The 19,675-nt window shown below is 41.8% G+C and overlaps 1 protein-coding gene across 22 annotated transcripts in view; it reads left to right on the top strand.

The window, feature by feature from the left end:
- The window catches only part of TRIM5 (tripartite motif containing 5), a 40,303-nt gene continuing 20,628 nt past the window's right edge, over positions 1 to 19,675 (top strand). For 2 of the 22 annotated variants that reach the window (XM_063608335.1, XM_008972436.5), the window contains exons 1-8: positions 5 to 95; positions 602 to 690; positions 4,877 to 5,354; positions 5,946 to 6,041; positions 6,681 to 6,911; positions 17,385 to 17,407; positions 19,025 to 19,125; positions 19,424 to 19,450. In XM_063608335.1, coding sequence (XP_063464405.1) covers positions 4,938 to 5,354; positions 5,946 to 6,041; positions 6,681 to 6,911; positions 17,385 to 17,407; positions 19,025 to 19,125; positions 19,424 to 19,450 — 895 coding nt within the window. In that variant the 5' untranslated portion in view covers positions 5 to 95; positions 602 to 690; positions 4,877 to 4,937. Of the gene's footprint in view, positions 244 to 601; positions 691 to 4,876; positions 5,355 to 5,945; positions 6,042 to 6,680; positions 6,912 to 17,384; positions 17,408 to 19,024; positions 19,126 to 19,423; positions 19,557 to 19,675 lie in introns of those variants that run through there. The other 20 variants (XM_057299075.2, XM_008972434.5, XM_063608333.1 and 17 more) reach the window with 16 other exon arrangements.

Raw genomic sequence — 19,675 nt, 5'->3', positions numbered from 1 at the left:
TAGTTTATCTTTCACTTTCCTGCCCTGGCTGTGAGCAAGAATTTGCTGCGGTTCCTCTAGGAAAATTCCTTTGTGCAGATCAGGCCCGTGGATTGGTGAGTGAATCCTAACCACGTCTTCCCTGGCCTGTCTTCACTCTTCTCCCCAGAATCACCACTTCTGCACTGGTGTCTGAAGGTGTATTGAGTGATTTTGTGGAGGGCAGAAGTAGGAAGTCTTTGGGACAAAACTGAATTTACCTTGGTGAGTTTAACTTATCTGAAAAGCTGTGCGGGGGTGGGGAAAAGACACAGTTCACAGACTTCTTGCTGCCAGAGCTGACTGAGGGGAACACAGCCGCCTGGCGGGCAGGCAGATTTGAAAGAAGGGAGAGCTTTAAAGTGAAGGGCTTTGTTTCCGGAAGGCTGGTTATTTTTCCATGCTGACTCTCTCCCCATCCCCTCCCTACTCTATACTTTTTAATTGAACTTTGCTGTACAGAGCCAGAATTCTCTCTTTCAGTGTCTTCTCCCAACAACAAGGGCAAAGACAGGGGCCTTGGAATCCTAATGATTTAATGCCTATTAGTTTACTAATATAGTGTTTCTGCATAACTCTACAGGTCAATTCTCATCACCTTGGCCTGGATCTGTGACATCAGCCTTAATGGTGTGACAGCTGTCCAGCTCTGTAGTCCTGTCATTGTCACTGGTAAATGGAGTTCTTTCTCTAGTTCATATTGGTTACAAAGATAATGGGAAAAAAGGCAAGCAGGTTTTATTTCTTGCTAGGAGTGGAGAGTAAGAGAGCTCCTTCTCTAAAGCCCCCTCCCCCAAAACAGTGGAAAGCATTGGCTTTAAAAGAACTGAGTACGGGGAGAGAAAGGAGTGTTAGCCTATAGGGTGGAACTCCAGTTGTGCCACCTCTGTTTATAAACACATGTCTTCATACTGTGTCCGGAATTGGTGGGTTCTTGGTCTCACTGACTTCAAGAATGAAGCCGCGGACGCTTGCGGTGAGTGTTAACAGTTCTTAAAGGCGGCGTGTCCGGAGTTTGTTCCTTCTGATGTTCGGATGTGTTCAGAGTTTCTTCTTTCTGGTGGGTTCGCGGTCTCGCTGGCTCAGGAGTGAAGCTGCAGACCTTCGCGGTGAGTGTTACAGCTCATAAAGGCAGTGTGGACCCAAAGAGTGAGCAGTATCAAGATTTATTGCAAAGAGCAAAATAACAAAGCTTCCATAGTGTGGAAGGGGACCAGCGCAGGTTGCCACTGCTGGCTCAGGCAGCCTGCTTTTATTCTCTTATCTGGCCCCACCCACATCCTCCTGATTGGTCCATTTTACAGAGAGCCGAGTGGTCTGTTTTGACAGGGCACTGATTGGTGCATTTACAATCCCTGAGCTAGACACAAAAGTTCTCCAGTCCCCACTAGATTAGCTAGATACAGAGTGTAGACACAAAGATTCTCTACATCCCCACCAGAGTAGCTAGATACAGAGTGTCGATTGGTGCATTCACAAACCCCGAGCTAGACACAGGGTGCTGATTGGTGTGTTTACAAACCTTGAGCTAGATACAGAGTGCCGATTGGTGTATTTACAATCCCTTAGCTAGACATAAAGTTTCTCCAAGTCCCCACCAGAGTAGCTAGATACAGAGTGTCGATTGGTGCATTCACAAACCCTGAGCTAGACACAGGGTGCTGATTGGTGCATTTACAATCCCTTAGCTAAACATAGAGGTTCTGCAAGTCCCCACCAGACTCAGGAGCCCCACTGGCTTCACCCAGTGGATCCTGCACCAGGCCGCAGGTGGAGCTGCCTGCCAGTCCTGCACCATGCCACGCACCTGCACTCCTCAGCCCTTGGGTGGTCGATGGGACTGGGCGCCGTGGAGCAGGGGGCGGTGCTCGTCAGGGAGGCTCGTGCAGCACAGGAGCCCAAGGGGTCGTGGGGAGGCTCAGGCATGGCAGGCTGCAGGTCCCGAGCTCTGCCCCGCGGGGAGGCAGCTAAGGCCCGGCGAGAAATTGAGCACAGCAGCTGCTGGCCCAGGTGCTAAGCTGCTCACTGCCCGGGGCAGCCGGGCCGGCCGGCCACTCCGAGTGCGGGGCCCACCAAGCCCACGCCCACCCGGAACTCCAGCTGGCCCACAAGTGCCGCGCGCAGCCCCGGTTCCCGCTCGCCCCTCTCCCTCCACACCTCCCTGCAAGCTGAGGGAGCCAGCTCCGGCCTTGGCCAGCCCAGAAAGGGGCTCCCACAGTGCAGCGGTGGGCTGAAGAGCTCCTCAAGTGCCGCCAAAGTGGGAGCCCAGGCAGAGGAGGCGCCGAGAGCAAGTGAGGGCTGCAAGGGCTGCCAGCATGCTGTCACCTCTCAATACAACCCAGGCACACAAAATGGTGGAGATTTTCTTGTTTGGTGTCGTGTGGGGGAGGGGGTAACTTAACACTCTAGTGATATGTTAATGATCTAAAGGCAATTAGGGATTGTCAGTTCCAGTTTTTACGCTGGTTTAGGGGTCTAATTTCCCCCTTGGATCTGGTCAGGGGTCAAGATCTGGACCATGCTGGGCAGTCTGGCTTCTTCTTAAGCAACTTTGTCTATAAATAAAGGGAATAAAGAAAAACGTTAAGAAAAATAACTTTCCCAGTTATTTCATCAGGGCTTCCCTGGTGACAGCATCTGTTTGCCTCTACTAGGGCACCAAGTCCAGACTCAGGGAACTACTGGATTTTCTTAAAAATCATTAACCTTGCTCCTCCCTCTCCATGGGCCGTATCTGCCCCCCAAAAGCAGAGCTTAGGTGAGATACGAAGAGCAGGAGAAGCATGTGGAAAGAATACCCAAGTAGCTGGGATTACAGGCACCTGTCACCAAGCCCAGCTCATTTTGTATTTTTAGTAGAGACAGAATTTCACCATGTTGGCCAGGCTGGTCTTGAACTCCCAGCCTCAGGTGATCCGCCTGCCTTGGCCTCCCAAAGTGCTAGGATTACAAGCGTGAGCCACCACACCCGTCTGGTTAAGTTAAATATTAAAAGCTGAAGCCGGGCACGGTGGCTCACGCCTGTAATCCCAGCACTTTAGGAGGCCGAGGCAGGTGGATCACAAGGTCAGGAGTTGGAGACCAGACTGGCCAATATGGTGAAACCCCATCTGTACCAAAAATACAAAAATTAGCCGGGTGTGGTGGTGCGTGCCTGTGCCCAGCTGCTTGGGAGGCTGGGGCAGAGGAGTCACTGGAACCTGGGAGGCGGAGGTTGTGGTGAGCCGAGATTGTGCCATTGCACTCCAGCCTGGGCAACAGAGCAAGACTCCGTCTCAAAAAAGAAAAAAAAATATTAAAAGCTGATAGAGCCAGTGCCCTTATACAAAGGCTGGAATGTAACAGAAGCCCACTGAGAGTTTTGCCCAGGCCTTTCCTGGGCCTTGAAGCATGACAAGATAACGAAGGAATCGATTAGGACCTGTTTAGGATTAAACAAGTTTTATGGGGGTCTGAAGGAACTCCCAGGCCTCCACAAACAAGTTTATTGAGGGTCTGAAGGAACTCCCCAAACCTTAATGATTTAGCAGGAGAGACAAGATAAGGGTAATCACCCCAGCACCCGGACCCATCTAGATTAAGTAAATTTACTGAGGCGCCAGAGGAAGGTCTTTAAAACTCAGACCTTAGTTATAGATTAGAAGAAGTTAATCACTTATGTTTTTAGATGAATAATGCACACCTATACGTAGACATATAGCTTAGAAGGTATATAAGCTCTGGAAAACTTTGTAATTTTGAGTTGGTCTGGAGATATTTTCCAGGCCTTCTCCCTGTACGCAGAAATAAAAATTCCCTTCTTTCCCAGTAAATCTGCATCTCGTTATTGGGCCGCGAGAAGAAGCAGCCGACCCTCCGTTTGGTCCGGGAACAAAATCATCTCATCTAATATTTTGAGACTTCTCTCTCAAGACTGATATCCATTGCCTCTGTGTTTCTAGTTTTCAAGTCTCCGACATGTGTGGTCCACTGAGTATTTCTCTATCATCACTCTCTACACCATGTCTATACCTTTAGGCTCCAATAAATGTCCTTGGCAAACTTTCAGGATGAGACTCCTCAGAACCTCCCAGCTGTTGTGGATTCCTCTACTTCCACACCCCAATTGCTCTGAGTATTAATTGGATATATGCTGTTATCTCCATTTGTCATTGATTAACCAAAAGAGTGGCAAAGAGGCCAGTGAAAGAGGACCCTGAATACGAGGTCATCTCAGGTCACCATATTGAAGATAAATAATTTTTGTAAATCACTTATTATGTCTATTTATACATTTGATGAAACAGTCATTCACTCTGCTGATAATAAGAGCAATCATTGCAAATGTACAGTGAGTGGTGAGATTTGTTACACTGCACATAAGGTAGTCAGAGCAGGTATTTTTGATAATATAACATGTAAGGAGAGAATTTAATAAAATCATACTAACATCAGAGAAACATTTCATGCTGAGAGAAGAGCAAATGTGAAAGCCCTGAGGCATAAGCTGTTTGGTGATTTTAATATTGAGGATGTGTTTTGGCGTGGGAAAGAAAAGCCAGGAGAGATGATGGGTCACACAAAGATCTTGGTAGAAAAGACCTCAGTCTGTTTTCTATTCATTGAAAGTAAAGAAAAATGATAACCAATGCACAGATAAGAACAGAATTTGTCATATGACATGAACTGGCAGTAAAGTATTTAAGGTGATTATGAAAAGCCCTTATTACCAGGTAACCAAACACCTTTTCTTATTTCTCCCCTTTTTTTTTGTCCTTAATTATTTTCATCTTGCCCATTTTCTAATTGTGCACAATCAATATCCTTTCTATTTCTACCTTTCTTACTTGGTCCCATTTTAACCTTCCCAATCATGCAGGGATCTGTGAACAAGAGGAACCTCAGCAGCCAGGACAGGCAGGAGCAGTGGAATAGCTACTATGGCTTCTGGAATCCTGGTTAATGTAAAGGAGGAGGTGACCTGCCCCATCTGCCTGGAACTCCTGACACAACCCCTGAGCCTGGACTGCGGCCACAGCTTCTGCCAAGCATGCCTCACTGCAAACCACAAGAAGTCCATGCTAGACAAAGGAGAGAGTAGCTGCCCTGTGTGCCGGATCAGTTACCAGCCTGAGAACATACGGCCTAATCGGCATGTAGCCAACATAGTGGAGAAGCTCAGGGAGGTCAAGTTGAGCCCAGAGGGGCAGAAAGTTGATCATTGTGCACACCATGGAGAGAAACTTCTACTCTTCTGTCAGGAGGACGGGAAGGTCATTTGCTGGCTTTGTGAGCGGTCTCAGGAGCACCGTGGTCACCACACGTTCCTCACAGAGGAGGTTGCCCGGGAGTACCAAGTAAGAGACTGGGATGGAAGGAAGAGAGGGCAGAAAATGGGACCAGATGGAAAATTTTCACTTTGCCTTTGACATTAACTGCCTTGTCATGATAGACCTGAGACCGGGGATTATTTTTTTCATGCTATGCTTAACTTCTGAGGCTTTAAGGATGGTTTTTTGCATTTCACCCAATTACAGGAGAATAATCCTAGAGTATATATTCCTGGCCGGGAGTAAATATTTTGTACCGTGGGTTAGATGGGTAGAGATTTGGTGTCCAAGAAAAGCTCTGATTACCCCTTTCAGCAGGAGAGTAACTGGAGTGGGTTGAGATGTAAGTTTTTTCCTTGCTGCAGGATCAGTTTTTTCTTCTAGGACAAAAAGAATCAGTCTACTCATGGTGAGGAGATGGGGAGGTCTATTACCTGAGATGTAGGGAACACATTCACCAATGTAAGTTTTCTTCCAAGTCATGGATTCTCATTGCCATTCTCACAGTTTCTGCAAATTTGTTTCTTCTGAGATCAACCTGATTTATTTCATGTTTATACTCTATCTAGGTGCTGGAAAACCTCATAGCTTGACTATGGTGTGATTCCTTTCTCACAGGTGAAGCTCCAGGCAGCTCTGGAGATGCTGAGGCAGAAGCAGCAGGAAGCTGAAGAGTTGGAAGCTGACATCAGAGAAGAGAAAGCTTCCTGGAAGGCAAGAGGATGTGGTTCCCGAAGGCGTTAGCTAGAAATCTGGGCAGGACCATGGGAAGGAGCTTTCTTCCTCTTTATTCCCTGACACTTCATAAGTCCAGAAGTCATTTGATTAGTCCTCTTCATCCTTTCCCTGATGGGGTGTGGTGGCTGGGGAGTGAATATGTCACAATGAACACAGTAGGGAGCTATTTACATGAAGGATCTCTCTGGTGAGGATGGCTAGTGAATCCTGCATTCTATTTTTGTGCTACTTTTTGAGTCCGTGACTCTACTTGGGGAAGACATTTGGCAATGGCTCATGATTCTGTCCTCAGTGTTCAACTTTTGGCAGGGAGTTTGAGCTTGGGCTGAGAAGTAATACAGGCAGGCATGAGTGTCCTGCATAGCTGTGTGAAAGGTAAGCTACATCCAGGTAACCCATTTTGATGCAGGATGAACCTCAATATACCCATTCAAGGTCATTGTTTTAAAATGTCACGAAGGAAAAGAAATAGGAAAAGTCAGCTTTCCTAAGACCTACTCTCCTGCTACTATGTCCCCTCCTTGTGAGAACTCCCCAAAAGAAACAGCTCTTTTTCTGGCTAACAGCCTCTGCCTGGTAGACTGAGTGCCCCTTTCTCTTCTCTTATCTCTGAAGACTCAAATACAGTATGACAAAACCAACGTCTTGGCAGATTTTGAGCAACTGAGAGACATCCTGGACTGGGAGGAGAGCAATGAGCTGCAAAACCTGGAGAAGGAGGAGGAAGACATTCTGAAAAGCCTTACGAAGTCTGAAACTGAGATGGTGCAGCAGACCCAGTCCGTGAGAGAGCTCATCTCAGATCTGGAGCGTCGGCTGCAGGGGTCAGTGATGGAGCTGCTTCAGGTAAAAAGTGGAAAGAAGCCTGAGCACTGAGATTAAAGAAAAGTGAAGGCTATTTCCTTCTCTGCGTTGCTGTGCTTTTTCTAATATTAACAATGTTCTCTGCAGGACCGCTTTTCTGAATCAATTGCTGAAATTATAAGAATAATTGAATGTAGAAGTAGCAAGAGATAATCCCATTTTTATTAATTTATCCAGAGCAGTAGAAAAATTTGACGTAGTAGAGATGATCAGTTAGCTCTAGTCATGTTTGATAGGTTCCTATTCTCTGTATTCTAGTGTTGAGACTTATCAGTGCAGCTTTTCATTGCTCAGCTTAGCCACTGGCAAACAAATACACGTCAAAATACAAGATGCTTTTTATTTTTTTCCTTCATGGAATTAATTGAGACTTTTTCCTCTTTTTTAATTTTCTGAAAAGAATTAAATAACTGCTATCATTTCTTCTTTATATGCTCAATAGAATTCACTAGTAAAGGCCGGGCGCGGTGGCTCACGCCTGTAATCCCAGCACTTTGGGAGGCCCAGGCGGGCCAGTCATCAGGTCAGGAGATTGAGACCATCCTGGCTAACATGGAGAAACCCCGTCTCTACTAAAAATACAAAAAATTCTAGATCCCTGAGGAATCGCCACACTGACTTCCACAATGGTTGAACTAGTTTACAGTCCCACCAACAGTGTAAAAGTGTTCCTATTTCTCCACATCCTCTCCAGCACCTGTTGTTTCCAGACTTTTTAATGATTGCCATTCTAACTGGTGTGAGATGGTATCTCATTGTGGTTTTGATTTGCATTTCTCTGATGGCCAGTGATGATGAGCATTTTTTCATGTGTTTTTTGGCTGCATAAATGTCTTCTTTTGAGAAGTGTCTGTTCATGTCCTTCGCCCACTTTTTGATGGGGTTGTTTGTTTTTTTCTTGTAAATTTGTTTGAGTTCATTGTAGATTCCGGATATTAGCCCTTTGTCAGATGAGTAGGTTGTGAAAATTTTCTCCCATTTTGTAGGTTGCCTGTTCACTCTGATGGTAGTTTCTTTTGCTGTGCAGAAGCTCTTGAGTTTAATTAGATCCTATTTGTCAATTTTGGCTTTTGTTGCCATTGCTTTTGGTGTTTTAGACATGAAGTCCTTGCCCATGCCTATGTCCTGAATGGTACTGCCTAGGTTTTCTTCTAGGGTTTTTATGGTTTTAGGTCTAACATTTAAGTCTTTAATCCATCTTGAATTGATTTTTGTATAAGGTGTAAGGAAGGGATCCAGTTTCAGCTTTCTACATATGGCTAGCCAGTTTTCCCAGCACCATTTATTAAATAGGGAATCCTTTCCCCATTGCTTGTTTTTCTCAGGTTTGTCAAAGATCAGATAGTTGTAGATATGCGGCATTATTTCTGAGGGCTCTGTTCTGTTCCATTGATCTATATCTCTGTTTTGGTACCGGTACCATGCTGTTTTGGTTACTGTAGCCTTGTAGTATAGTTTGAAGTCAGGTAGCGTGATGCCTCCAGCTTTGTTCTTTTGGCTTAGGATTGCCTTGGCGATGCGGGCTCTTTTTTGGTTCCATATGAACTTTAAAGTAGTTTTTTCCAATTCTGTGAAGAAGGTCATTGGTAGCTTTATGGGGATGGCATTGAATCTGTAAATTACCTTGGGCAGTATGGCCATTTTCATGATATTGATTCTTCCTACCCATGAGCATGGAATGTTCTTCCATTTGTTTGTATCGTCTTTTATTTCCTTGAGTAGTGGTTTGTAGTTCTCCTTGAAGAGGTCCTTCACGTCCCTTGTAAGTTGGATTCCTAGGTATTTTATTCTCTTTGAAGCAATTGTGAATGGGAGTTCACTCATGATTTGGCTCTCTGTTTGTCTGTTGGTGGTGTATAAGAATGCTTGTGATTTTTGCACATTGATTTTGTATCCTGAGACTTTGCTGAAGTATACCATTTGACCCAGCCATCCCATTACTGGGTATATATCCAAAGGACTATAAATCATGCTGCTATAAAGACACATGCACACGTATGTTTATTGTGGCATTATTCACAATAGCAAAGACTTGGAACCAACCCAAATGTCCAACAATGATAGACTGGATTAAGAAAATGTGGCACGTATACACCATGGAATACTATGCAGCCATAAAAAATGATGAGTTCATGTCCTTTGCAGGGACATGGATGAAATTGGAAATCATCATTCTCAGTAAACTATCGCAAGAACAAAAAACCAAACACCGCATATTCTCACTCATAGGTGGGAATTGAACAATGAGATCACATGGACACAGGAAGGGGAATATCACACTCTGGGGACTGTGGAGGGGTGGGGGGAGGGGGGAGGGATAGCATTGGGAGATATACCTAATGCTGCATGACGAGTTAGTGGGTGCAGCACACCAGCATGCCACATGTATACATATGTAACTAACCTGCACAATGTGCACATGTACCCTAAAACTTAAAGTATAATTAAAAAAAAAAAAGCACAACAGAAGAAAAAAAAAAAGAAATGCAATAAAGCTAGCACCCCCAGGGGCATCCTTCAACCAATGGGGTTGGGAGTTGATGGAGAAATGCCTCAGCTCTCAGTGTTTCGGGCAGAGATTCTGGGGCATTCCCAGGAGGTTTGGTGGGATCATGATCCCATAATGCCCAGAAACAACCCCAACAGCTTACTCGTACATTGGCTTCTCCTCCTCCCTGTCTCACCTCCCTGCTCCCTCATTCCTGCTTCCTGGGGTCAGGTAAATGACCTGGACCCAGGTCCTTGTCTCAGGCTCTACGTTCAGTGTTTTTCATGCTGTATTCCTCGGAACCCCAGGGCACCTTAGGATGTGTCTACCCCTCTCTCACCTGCATTTGATTTAATGCTCTGTTGTCATCATCTTGAAATGTTTAATAAATTTTGAACAAGGTGCCGCATATTTTCATTTTGCATTGTACCCCACAAATGAAAAAAAAAAAAATACAAAAAATTAGCCGGGCGTGGTGGCGGGCAGCTGTAATCCCAGCTACTTGGGAGGCTGAGGCAGGAGGATAGTGTGAACCCGGGAGGCGGAGCTTGCAGTGAGCCAAGACTGCGCCACTGCACTCCAGCCTGGGCAACAGTGCGAGTCTCCATCTCAAAAAAAAAAAGAAAACTGCTCTCATCCCAATTTTCAAGAATACAATACATTGTTAACTATAATTGCCACATTCTGCAATAGATCTCTTGAAGATAGTCACCTTTTCATTCTCAAGTTGGTATCCTTTTACCAATATCGGCCTCAACTCTCCCTATACCCCAGCTCCTGGAAACCCCTCTTCCACTCTCTACTTTTATGAGCTCAACTATTTTTTACATCTACATACTAAGTGATATTATACAGTATTTGTCTTTCTGTTCCTGACTTACTTTACTTAAAGTCCTCCATGGTGTGAGATAGTCTTCTGCATATGGCTATCCAGTTGTTCCAACACAACTGAGAATGGTCCTACCACTGAGGGCAACCTGGCATTTAGATGGCTCGTCGACTGAGTCCACTGCACAGATCTAGAGCCTAGGCTGTGAGATACGGCCTGGAGGCTTATCCATAGATACCAGTCTGGAGTCTGGTGTCTTCAGACCTGCCAGGCTGGGTTTTACTAGGTTGAGCCCAGTGTTAGGGTCTGAGGTAACGTTTGGTGCTCATTTTCCCCTCTTTCTCCTTGTGGAGGGTACCTCTCACACGCTATGCTGCCTAGAGTTGTAAGAGGGGTGAAATGGAAAATGTAAAACTGTCCTTCCTACATTCTTCCATGAGTCTTTTTCTTCTTTCTGTGTTATACCCAGATGCTGTATGCTCCCACCCTATTTCTTAGTTCTGGTGAGGTGTTTTAGTTCTTGGATGGTTGTTTAAATTGTTTTTGGGGGGAGACAACTGCTAGAGACTCCTATGATACTATTTTGCTGACATCCATCTGCAATTCCTTTCATTTCTATCTACGGCACACACACTTATGTCTCCTCTTTTATTCCTGATTTTGGTGATTTGTTTTCTCTCCCTTTTTTTGTCCTTTTAGTTATATTTGGTCAATTTTGTTAACTTTTACGAAATTAAAAAGGCTTTTTGCTACATTGATTTTATCTTTTTTTTAACCTTTCTGTATCGTTTCTGCTCTGATCTTTATTATTTCATCTTTTTTGTTGAGTTTTTTGTTGTTCCTTTTCTAATTTTTCTAAGGTGAAATCTTAGATGCTGTGAAATCTTTTTTTTTCTGATATAGTGTTTAATAAATGAATTGCTTTAACTATATTTCATACATTTTAATTTTTGAGTTTTCATTTGGCTCAATGTATTTTCTAATTTTCTTTGTGATTTTTTGGTTTACTCTTGGGTTATTCAGAAAAGTAGTGTTTAATTTTAAAGCATTTAAGAATTTTTTTAATGTTTCTTCTGCTGTGGATTTCAAATCCCATTCCTTGGTAATCAGATAACTTATTTTATCATTTGTTAATGTATTGAAACTTATCTTATGGTATGGAACATTACATGAGCAGGAAAATGTTTTATATGCATTTGAAAAGAATATGTATTCTGCATTCATTTGGTGAAATAATCTAAAGATGTCCATTAGGTCAAGCTAACTGATAGTGTTAGTCTTCTATATCCTTTATGGTTTTTATACTAGTTTTTCTATTAATTACTGAGAGTAAATTATTGAAATCTTCGCCAGTTGTTATTGAGTTGTCAGTTTTCCTTTTCTTAATTCTTTATGTATTGTTTTCAGTATTTTGAAGCTTTGTTGTTAGGTGAAGATACACTAATATTGTTATTTCTTCTTGACATATTGAACCTTTCTTTCATTATGAAATATTCCTGTTATTCTCACATAGCAATTCTTGCCTTAAAGTATCTTTGGTCTAATATTAATATATCTACTTGAGTTGTCTTATGGTTACTGCTTGCATAGTATATATATTTTTATTTCTACTTTGGGTTTATTTATGCTTTGAATCTAATATATGCTCTCCTATAGGTAGTGATAACCGAATCTTCTTCTTTACCCAGTCTGTCTGACAGTCTCTGACTTTTCATTTGGGTTTTCATTATAACATTTAATGCAATTATTGGTATAGTTTTACTTAAATTTACCATTTTGCTATTTGTTTTCTATATTTCTCCTGTCTTTTTTGATGTTGTTATTTTCTGCATCCTTAACTGGCTTCCTTTGTGTTAAATAAATATTTTCCAATGTAGATTTTTAGTTTTTCTCTTTTTCAGCTGTATGACATTAGTACTCTTCCTAGTGCTTGCTCTAATGATTACAATATGCATCTTGTCCTATCATAGCCACCTTCTGATTAATAGTAACTCAATTCCAGTAAAATACAGAAACTTTCCTTCAATATTGCTTCATTTTCCTCATCTTTGGTTATCATTTTGTCATATATCTCACATGCATATATGTTATAACCTATTAATATAGTATTGAATTACTTTGTAATAAACAATGTCTTTTGAAGTTATTAAGAAAATACTTGGGGAAATAAACTATAGATTCTTTTATCTTAACTCACATTTTATAGTATTTCCATTTTGTTTAGGTTTATTATGAATTTGGGTAAATCTTTGGAGGAAATTAATTTCAACTGAAGAAATGTTAAAAAATATTTTTGGGAAGAAATATTTATGGGAAGAAATATTTTGCAGGGGCTCACACCTGTAATCTCAGCAATTTGGGAGGCTGAGGCAGTGGATCACCTGAGGTCAGGAGTTCAAGACCAGCTGGCCAACATGCAGAAACCCCATCTCTACTAAAAATACAAAAATTAGCTGGGCATGGTGGCACGTGCCTATAATCCTACCTACTTGAGAAACTGAGGCAGGAGAATCGCTTGAACCTGGGAGGCAGAGGTTATATTGAGTCGAGATGGCACCACTGCACTCCAGCCTGGGCAACAGAGTCAGACTCTGTCTCAAAAAAAGAAAGAAAAAAAGGAAAAAACATTTTTTCTCCATCTTCCAGCAACAAATTCTCTCAGTCTTCATCTGAGAATATTTTTTTCTTCATATTTGAAGAAAATTTTTGCTTTATATGGAGTTTGGAGTTGACAGTTTCTTTTAGTGCTTTCAATAAGTCACTCTAGTCTTTTCTCTCATCTATTATTTCAGATGAGAAGTCAGCTATTAATCATGTTGAAAGCATTCCTTATATAATGATTAATTTTTCTCTTGCTGCTTTAATTTTTTCTTTGCTTTGATTGTAGCCTTTGGAAGTTTTTCTATGATATGTGGGTCTCATATTAGTTATTTAACTTGGGGTTCATTGAACATAGATTTAGATATTAATATAGATGAAATATTAATTTTTATAGAATGTAAACAATTTTTCCCCAATTATTTTTTTCTACTTGAAAATGTAGCAACATACATGTAATAGATCTTAAAACAGGTTTTAAAAACCTTTTCCTCTCTTCTTTCCTTCTGGAAGACCTATTACATGTACATTGCTACATTGTGACATCTGACATGTCTTTGAGGCTCTTTTTATTTCTTAAGTCTTTTTTCCCTCTGTTCTTTAAATCAGAAAATTTTTATTGATGCAGCTTTTCAGGTTCAATGATCTTTTTGTGTGCTGTGGAGCACTTTTAGCAAATATTTCATTATTGTTATTTTACTTACAATTTTCAGAATTTTTATTTCCTTATCATTTCTATCTCTCGAGCATATCTATTTTTTGAGTCATTGTTTTTATACTTCAATTCTTTAAGCATAGTTCTCCTTAGTTTTTTAACCTATTTGCAATAGTTGCTTTGAAGTCTTTATCTTCTAGCTCCAACATCTGGGGTCACTTGGGGATATTTTCTATTTATTGTTTTGTGCGGTTTTTTTGTGTTTTTTTTTAATCCCCCTGAGCTGTGGTATTCTATCTTGTTTCTTTGTATGTGTACACATTTCTTTTGTAAATAACATATATATATTTTAGACAGAGTCTCACTCTGTTGCCCATGCTAGTATGTAGTGGTGCGATCTTGACTCACTATAGCCTCGAAATCCTGAACTCAAGCAATCCCCTCACCTCAGACCCCAGAGTAGCTGGGACTACAGCTCCGCACTACCATGCTCACCTAATTTTTGTATTTTTTGTAGAGATGGGATTTCACCATGTTGCCCAGGCTGGTCTCAATCCACTTGCCTCAGCCTCCCAGAGTCCTGGGATTACAGGAATGAGCCACTGCAGCTGGCCAAAACATACATTTTTGTTACTTTGTTGTTTCTGAGAATTCCCATCCTCTAGTCTCTACCCAGCAAGAAGTGTTTCTGTATCTTCGTTTAGTTACTTCCCTGTGGTTGCTAATGTCTCTGCTGTGTTTAAAGAAAGCTAAAATATAATTTTTAAGTGTGGCATCCTAGCTTTGCCTTGTGTGTCCATGTATCTTTGGTTTGCCTCTAATCTCAAATATAAGTTACGTTCAATCCCCTCAAGGCAGTAAAGCTTCTGTCGTCTCCTGATAAATCTATGCTTGGGTAAGTGAGATTGCCCAAATTAATTCAAAGTTAAGGCTGTTAAAAAATCTGCTACAATTTACTCACTGATATGTTGTTTCACTTATCCTTTCCATATGTGTGTGTCTTTAGCATGGCCAGGGTTGCATATAACTTACTTAATATATGTAATTCCTGTTGTTTCCAGCCACAGTGCAGTAGTGCTTTTAAGATGGGCATCTGGGCTGGGCGCAGTGGCTCATGCCTGTAATCCTAGCACTTTGGGAGACCGAGGCGGGCGGATCGAGACCATCCTGGCTAACACAGTGAAACCCCATCTCTACTAAAAATACAAAAGAAAAAAAAAATTAGCTGGGTGTGGTGGTGGGAGCCTGTAGTCCCAGCTACTCGGGAGGCTGAAACAGGAGAATGGCATGAACCCAGGAGGCAGAGCTTGCAGTGAGCTGAGATCGCACCACTGCACTCCAGCCTGGGTGACAGAGTGAGACTCCATCTCAAAAAAAAAAAAAAAAAAAAAAAGATGGGCATCTGATCCAACACAGACAAATGCCATGCAAGCCTAAAAGTTTTTTATGTTAAAACTTAGAAGTTCTCCTTTCTGCTGGGGTTTATATCAGGAGAGTTACATTTCCTTCATGTACAGAGAATAAACTCAATGTAGAGGAATAGGGAGAATTTGGAGAAGGACATTGATCATATTTTTGTTTTTTGTTTTCAGATGAAGTCTCACTCTGTTGCCCTGGCTGGAGTGCAGTGGTGTGATCTTGGATAACTGCAACCTCCGCCTCCTGGGTTCAAACAATTCTTGTGCCTCAGCCTCCTGAGTAGCTGGGATTATAGGCATGCGTACGTTTTGAAGAGACGGGATTTCACCAGATTGGCCAGGCTGGTCTTGAACTCCTGACCTCAAGTGATCTGCTCACCTTAGCCTCCCAAAGTGCTGGGATCACAGGCAGGAGTCACTGCGCCCAGCCCATAGACCAGATCTTGATGACAAGGTTTGAGTTTCAAAATTCAGCTGTGACTGAAATTGTAATTACCCTTTCCAAAATTTTTTTCACCACTTAATCCAGTTTTATTTGGTTTATGTTACATACGACATAAAAGTACTAATACAAAAAGCAAAACTATTTGATTGTATGTGTAGATCCAGCTATTGGCTTTGTTCTTGAAAAAAAATCTATGTGGAAAAATTGTGTCTGGCATAAAGGAGACCAAAGACATTGCATTGGTACATATCTGCTAAAACAAAACAGTATTTGTGGTGATAAAGAGGAGTAGATAAAGAGGTGATAAAGAGGAGTGGTTTTAGTAGATTCCTAAAACCATTAAGAATGTAAACTAGCTGGGTGCGGTGGCTCACGCCTGTAATCCCAGCACTTTGGGAGGCTGAGGCAGGCGGATTGCCTGAGGTTGGGAGTTCGAGACCAGCCCGACCAACATGGAGAAACCCTGTCTCTACTAAAAATACAAAAATTAGCCAGGCGTGGTGGCGCACACCTATAATCCCAGCTACTCAGGAGGCTGAGGCAGGAGAATCGCTTGAACCCAGGAGGTGGAGGTTGCGGTGAGCTGAGATCGCGCCATTGCACTCCAGCCTGGGAAACGAGCGAAACCCCGTATCAAAAAAAAAAAAAAAAAAGAATGTAGACCAAACTGTCCTGTTAGAGACTAGAGTTCAGAGTAAATGTAGTTTTTAGGACAATGACTGAGTAGATATTAGTAATATTATGGACAATGTGGTATAAGAGAGAAGACAGTATGGTTGGTGTTACATAATAAAAATTCGTAGTTGTTGGTCCTTGTTGCTCCTTCACTACTGAATGTATTAAACTGCATTTAAGTGACAAACTTGGGTAAAAGTAGGGAATTGGAAATCAGTTGCACATATGTGTGTCAAACTTAAGGAAGTGAATGAAGTCAGTTACAGTTAATGTCTAAAATGAAAAGAGAGCAACCTTAAGAAGTATGTAGGCCGGGTGTCGTGGCACATGCCTGTAATCTCAGCACTTTGGGAGGCCAAGGCAGGTGGATCACTTGAGGTCAGGAGTTCAAGACCAGCCTGACCAACATGGTGAAACCCCATTTCTACTAAAAATACAAAAAATTAGCCGGGTGTGGTGGCGGGTGCCTGCAGTCCCAGCTACTCGGGAGGTTGAGGCAGGAGAATGGCTTGAACCCGGGAGGCGGAGGTTACAGTGAGCCGAGATCACGCCACTGCACTCCTGGGCAACAAAGTGAGACTCCTTCTTAAAAAAAAAGAAAGAAAGAAAAATATCTATACTTGTTTAGTACACTTGTTTGCTTATACCCTCAGCAAAGGCCGCGTAAACATCTTGAGCACTATTATTCATTCATCTTTGATTCTTCAAAATGTGACATAATGCCTGGAGAATAAGTTTATATATATATGTTTTGTTGTTTATTTTTGTGATTTTGTTTTTGTTTAGAAATGGGGTCTTACTCTGAAACCCAGACTGGAGTGCAGTAGTGTGATCCTAGCTCAGTGCAGCCTCAGTCAAACTTCTGGGCTCAAATTCTCCCACCTCAGCTTCCCAAGTAGTTGGAACTACAGGCTCATGCCACCATGCTTGGCTAATTTTTTTTTATTTTATTTTTTGTAGAGATGCGGTCATGCTATGTTGCTTAGGCTGTACATCTGTTTAATAAATCAAAGAAGCACTAATTATTTAAATCATTTCATGGAGAGCCATATACGTTTGGAGAAAAACAAATTGTCAGTCACTTCTTTTCCTTCTAAACATGTCCCATCTGCAGAAACCAGGAGCCTCTTCCACAGGGATGAAAGCTATTTCTACTTTAAGGGAACTTGGAAATCTCACATGAGTCTTCTGGGATGATTGCCTTGAGTCTTATCTTTGCTTTTTTGTCTTTCACACTGTCACCATCTCCATTCTCAGCACATTAGGAACTGGGGGAAATGTGATGAAGCTTTATAAGTGAGGAGAGACTCTTTCTTTCTTAATTGATGTTTTCTCTCTTCTTCCTAGGGTGTGGATGGCGTCATAAAAAGGTATGTGTGGGAGGACAGAGATGGTCCTTTTGTGCAGTGAGGAGAGATTTATAGCCATTAGAATTGTCCTGGGTTTAATTAGAATAAAACATCTCCCAGGGCAGAAAAATTTCGATATTGTTTTATCATAAATTTCTGGTCATAAATCAGCATTCGAATGTTCTATAACTACTAAGAATAGACCAGATTTGGCCACGTGTGGTGGCTCAAGCCTATAATCCCAGCACTTTGGGACGCCGAGTCAGGAAGATCAGGAGTTTGAGACCAGCCTGGCCAACGTGGCAAAACCCTGTCTCTATCAAAAAAATACAAAAATTAGGGGGGCGTGGTGGCACACGCCTGTAATCCCAGCTATTCGGGAGGCTGAGGCATGAGAATTGCTTGAATCCAGGAGGCAGAGGTTGCAGTGAGCCGAGACCATGCCACTGCACTCCAGTCTGGGCGACAAAGTGAGACTCTGTCTTAGAAAAATCAATAAAATTAAATAAAATTAAAAAAAAAAAGGAATAGACCAGATTCTATGGTAGAAAATTTGGGTGGTGGAGACTCAGAGTGTGGGTCAGTAGTGGTTTCAGGGATAAGGTGTTGCAGTGTTGGACCCCTGTGCCATCACCATTTTATTACCTACATCTAGTTCTGTTTCTGTATTTAATAGGTTCTTGATTTATTTTGGATGGGCCATATCTTCTTTTTCTCTTATATGCCCCTAATTGTCCATTGGGACAATTCCCACATGTTTATATTTTCCTCCTGGAAAAAGACCATTTCCTCTTCATTTATATTTAGATTTCCAAAATCAGATGTTTATTTCCGGAATAATATTTCAAAATAATATTCTGGATAATATGTGGTCATGGTACAAAGAATTGATCCACCTCAGCTGCGTTCTTTAGAAGAGCATAAAAAGGTGCTATTCTTGTGTCTAAAATCGCACACCTCGCACACCTACATGGTGGTGTCAAGTTCTTTCTAACCACATGATATTCAGGCCAGTAATAGTTTAGTGCACATAATTTCTCATTCGCCAAGTGTTTGTAATTTTTCCCAGAAATCTGAAACCTTAGATGTTATCTGAGTACCTCCCTGCTGGGAATAGCTTTGAAGGTCTTAGGCCTCTCCAAACAGGATTCCTCTCTTGATATGTGTCAAACACCCAGGAGCCAGGTTCTGCAACCTCACTTTCTAACCATCTCCCTGGGAACTCAACATACATAGCGATGATGTTTCCACCCATTAAATGTTAGGGTTTCTTTTGTAAGGCACCAAAGTTTTGTTTTGTTTTGTTTTGTTTTGTTTTAAAATCCTTTTTTTTTTTTTATGTCCTATGAGTTTAAGAATGTAGACAGGGAGAGGTTAATTATTTCATTTTAGAAGGAAGAAACTGTGCTTCTGAGAGGTTAAGATCTTCCCACGTTCTCACAGAAAGTAAGTGGGAAGGCAAACATGAGAACATTTTGTTTGCCTCCAGGGTCAAGAGTTTGCACTCTCCTTTCTCAGGATCCCCAAGAAGAGAGTTCAAGTGCCTCAATGGGCTGAAATGATAGGAAGTCAGGGGTGTTCCACGGACACAAGGTCAAAGGTTTGGAAGTTTTTTTTTTTTTTTTTTTTAATTCTTAGGATGGAGAACGTGACCTTGAAGAAGCCAGAAACTTTTCCAAAAAATCAAAGGAGAGTGTTTCGAGCTCCTGATCTGAAAGGAATGCTAGAAGTGTTTAGAGGTGAGGAGAGCTAGATCAACAACAGGGTTATGGAATTCAAGTGGTGTTAGGGTGCTAAATAGGGAAGAGGGTGCAGTTTCCAAATATGGATAGAGGGGATAGGGGAGGATAGATATTGTCTGCTGCTGATGGGATTATATTTAATGGGAAATGGCTAGGTGGCTGTTTCATCTCGTCATTCAGCAATTTACTGCCCTACCATAGGGCATACCTACTCTTTCCCTAATCTGGAGAGAAAATGAATTTCAGTGCTGACTCCTTTGTTTGTATTCAATATTGTGCATTTTTATCATTTCAGAGCTGACAGATGTCCGACGCTACTGGGGTAAGGAGAAGTCACATTATCATAAGCCACCCTGCGGCTTATCATTATTATTATCTTTATCTTTTAGAATTTTATGTTCTCTATTAGGCTCATGTTTTAAGATTTATGATTCTCCTTCCAAGACACACATAACTTACCCCTCCTTATAACTTCTAAACAAGGTTCCTCCCAGTTTTCTCTCAAGTCTTCATCAAGATCTCTCTCGTATCACAAATAAAGTTACAT

The sequence above is a fragment of the Pan paniscus genome, chromosome 9 (genome assembly GCF_029289425.2).
Source record: "Pan paniscus chromosome 9, NHGRI_mPanPan1-v2.0_pri, whole genome shotgun sequence".
In the NCBI taxonomy this organism is placed as follows: domain Eukaryota; kingdom Metazoa; phylum Chordata; class Mammalia; order Primates; family Hominidae; genus Pan; species Pan paniscus.
The sequence above is the reverse complement of the archived record's forward strand: the minus strand, read 5'-3'. Positions and strand labels throughout refer to the sequence as shown.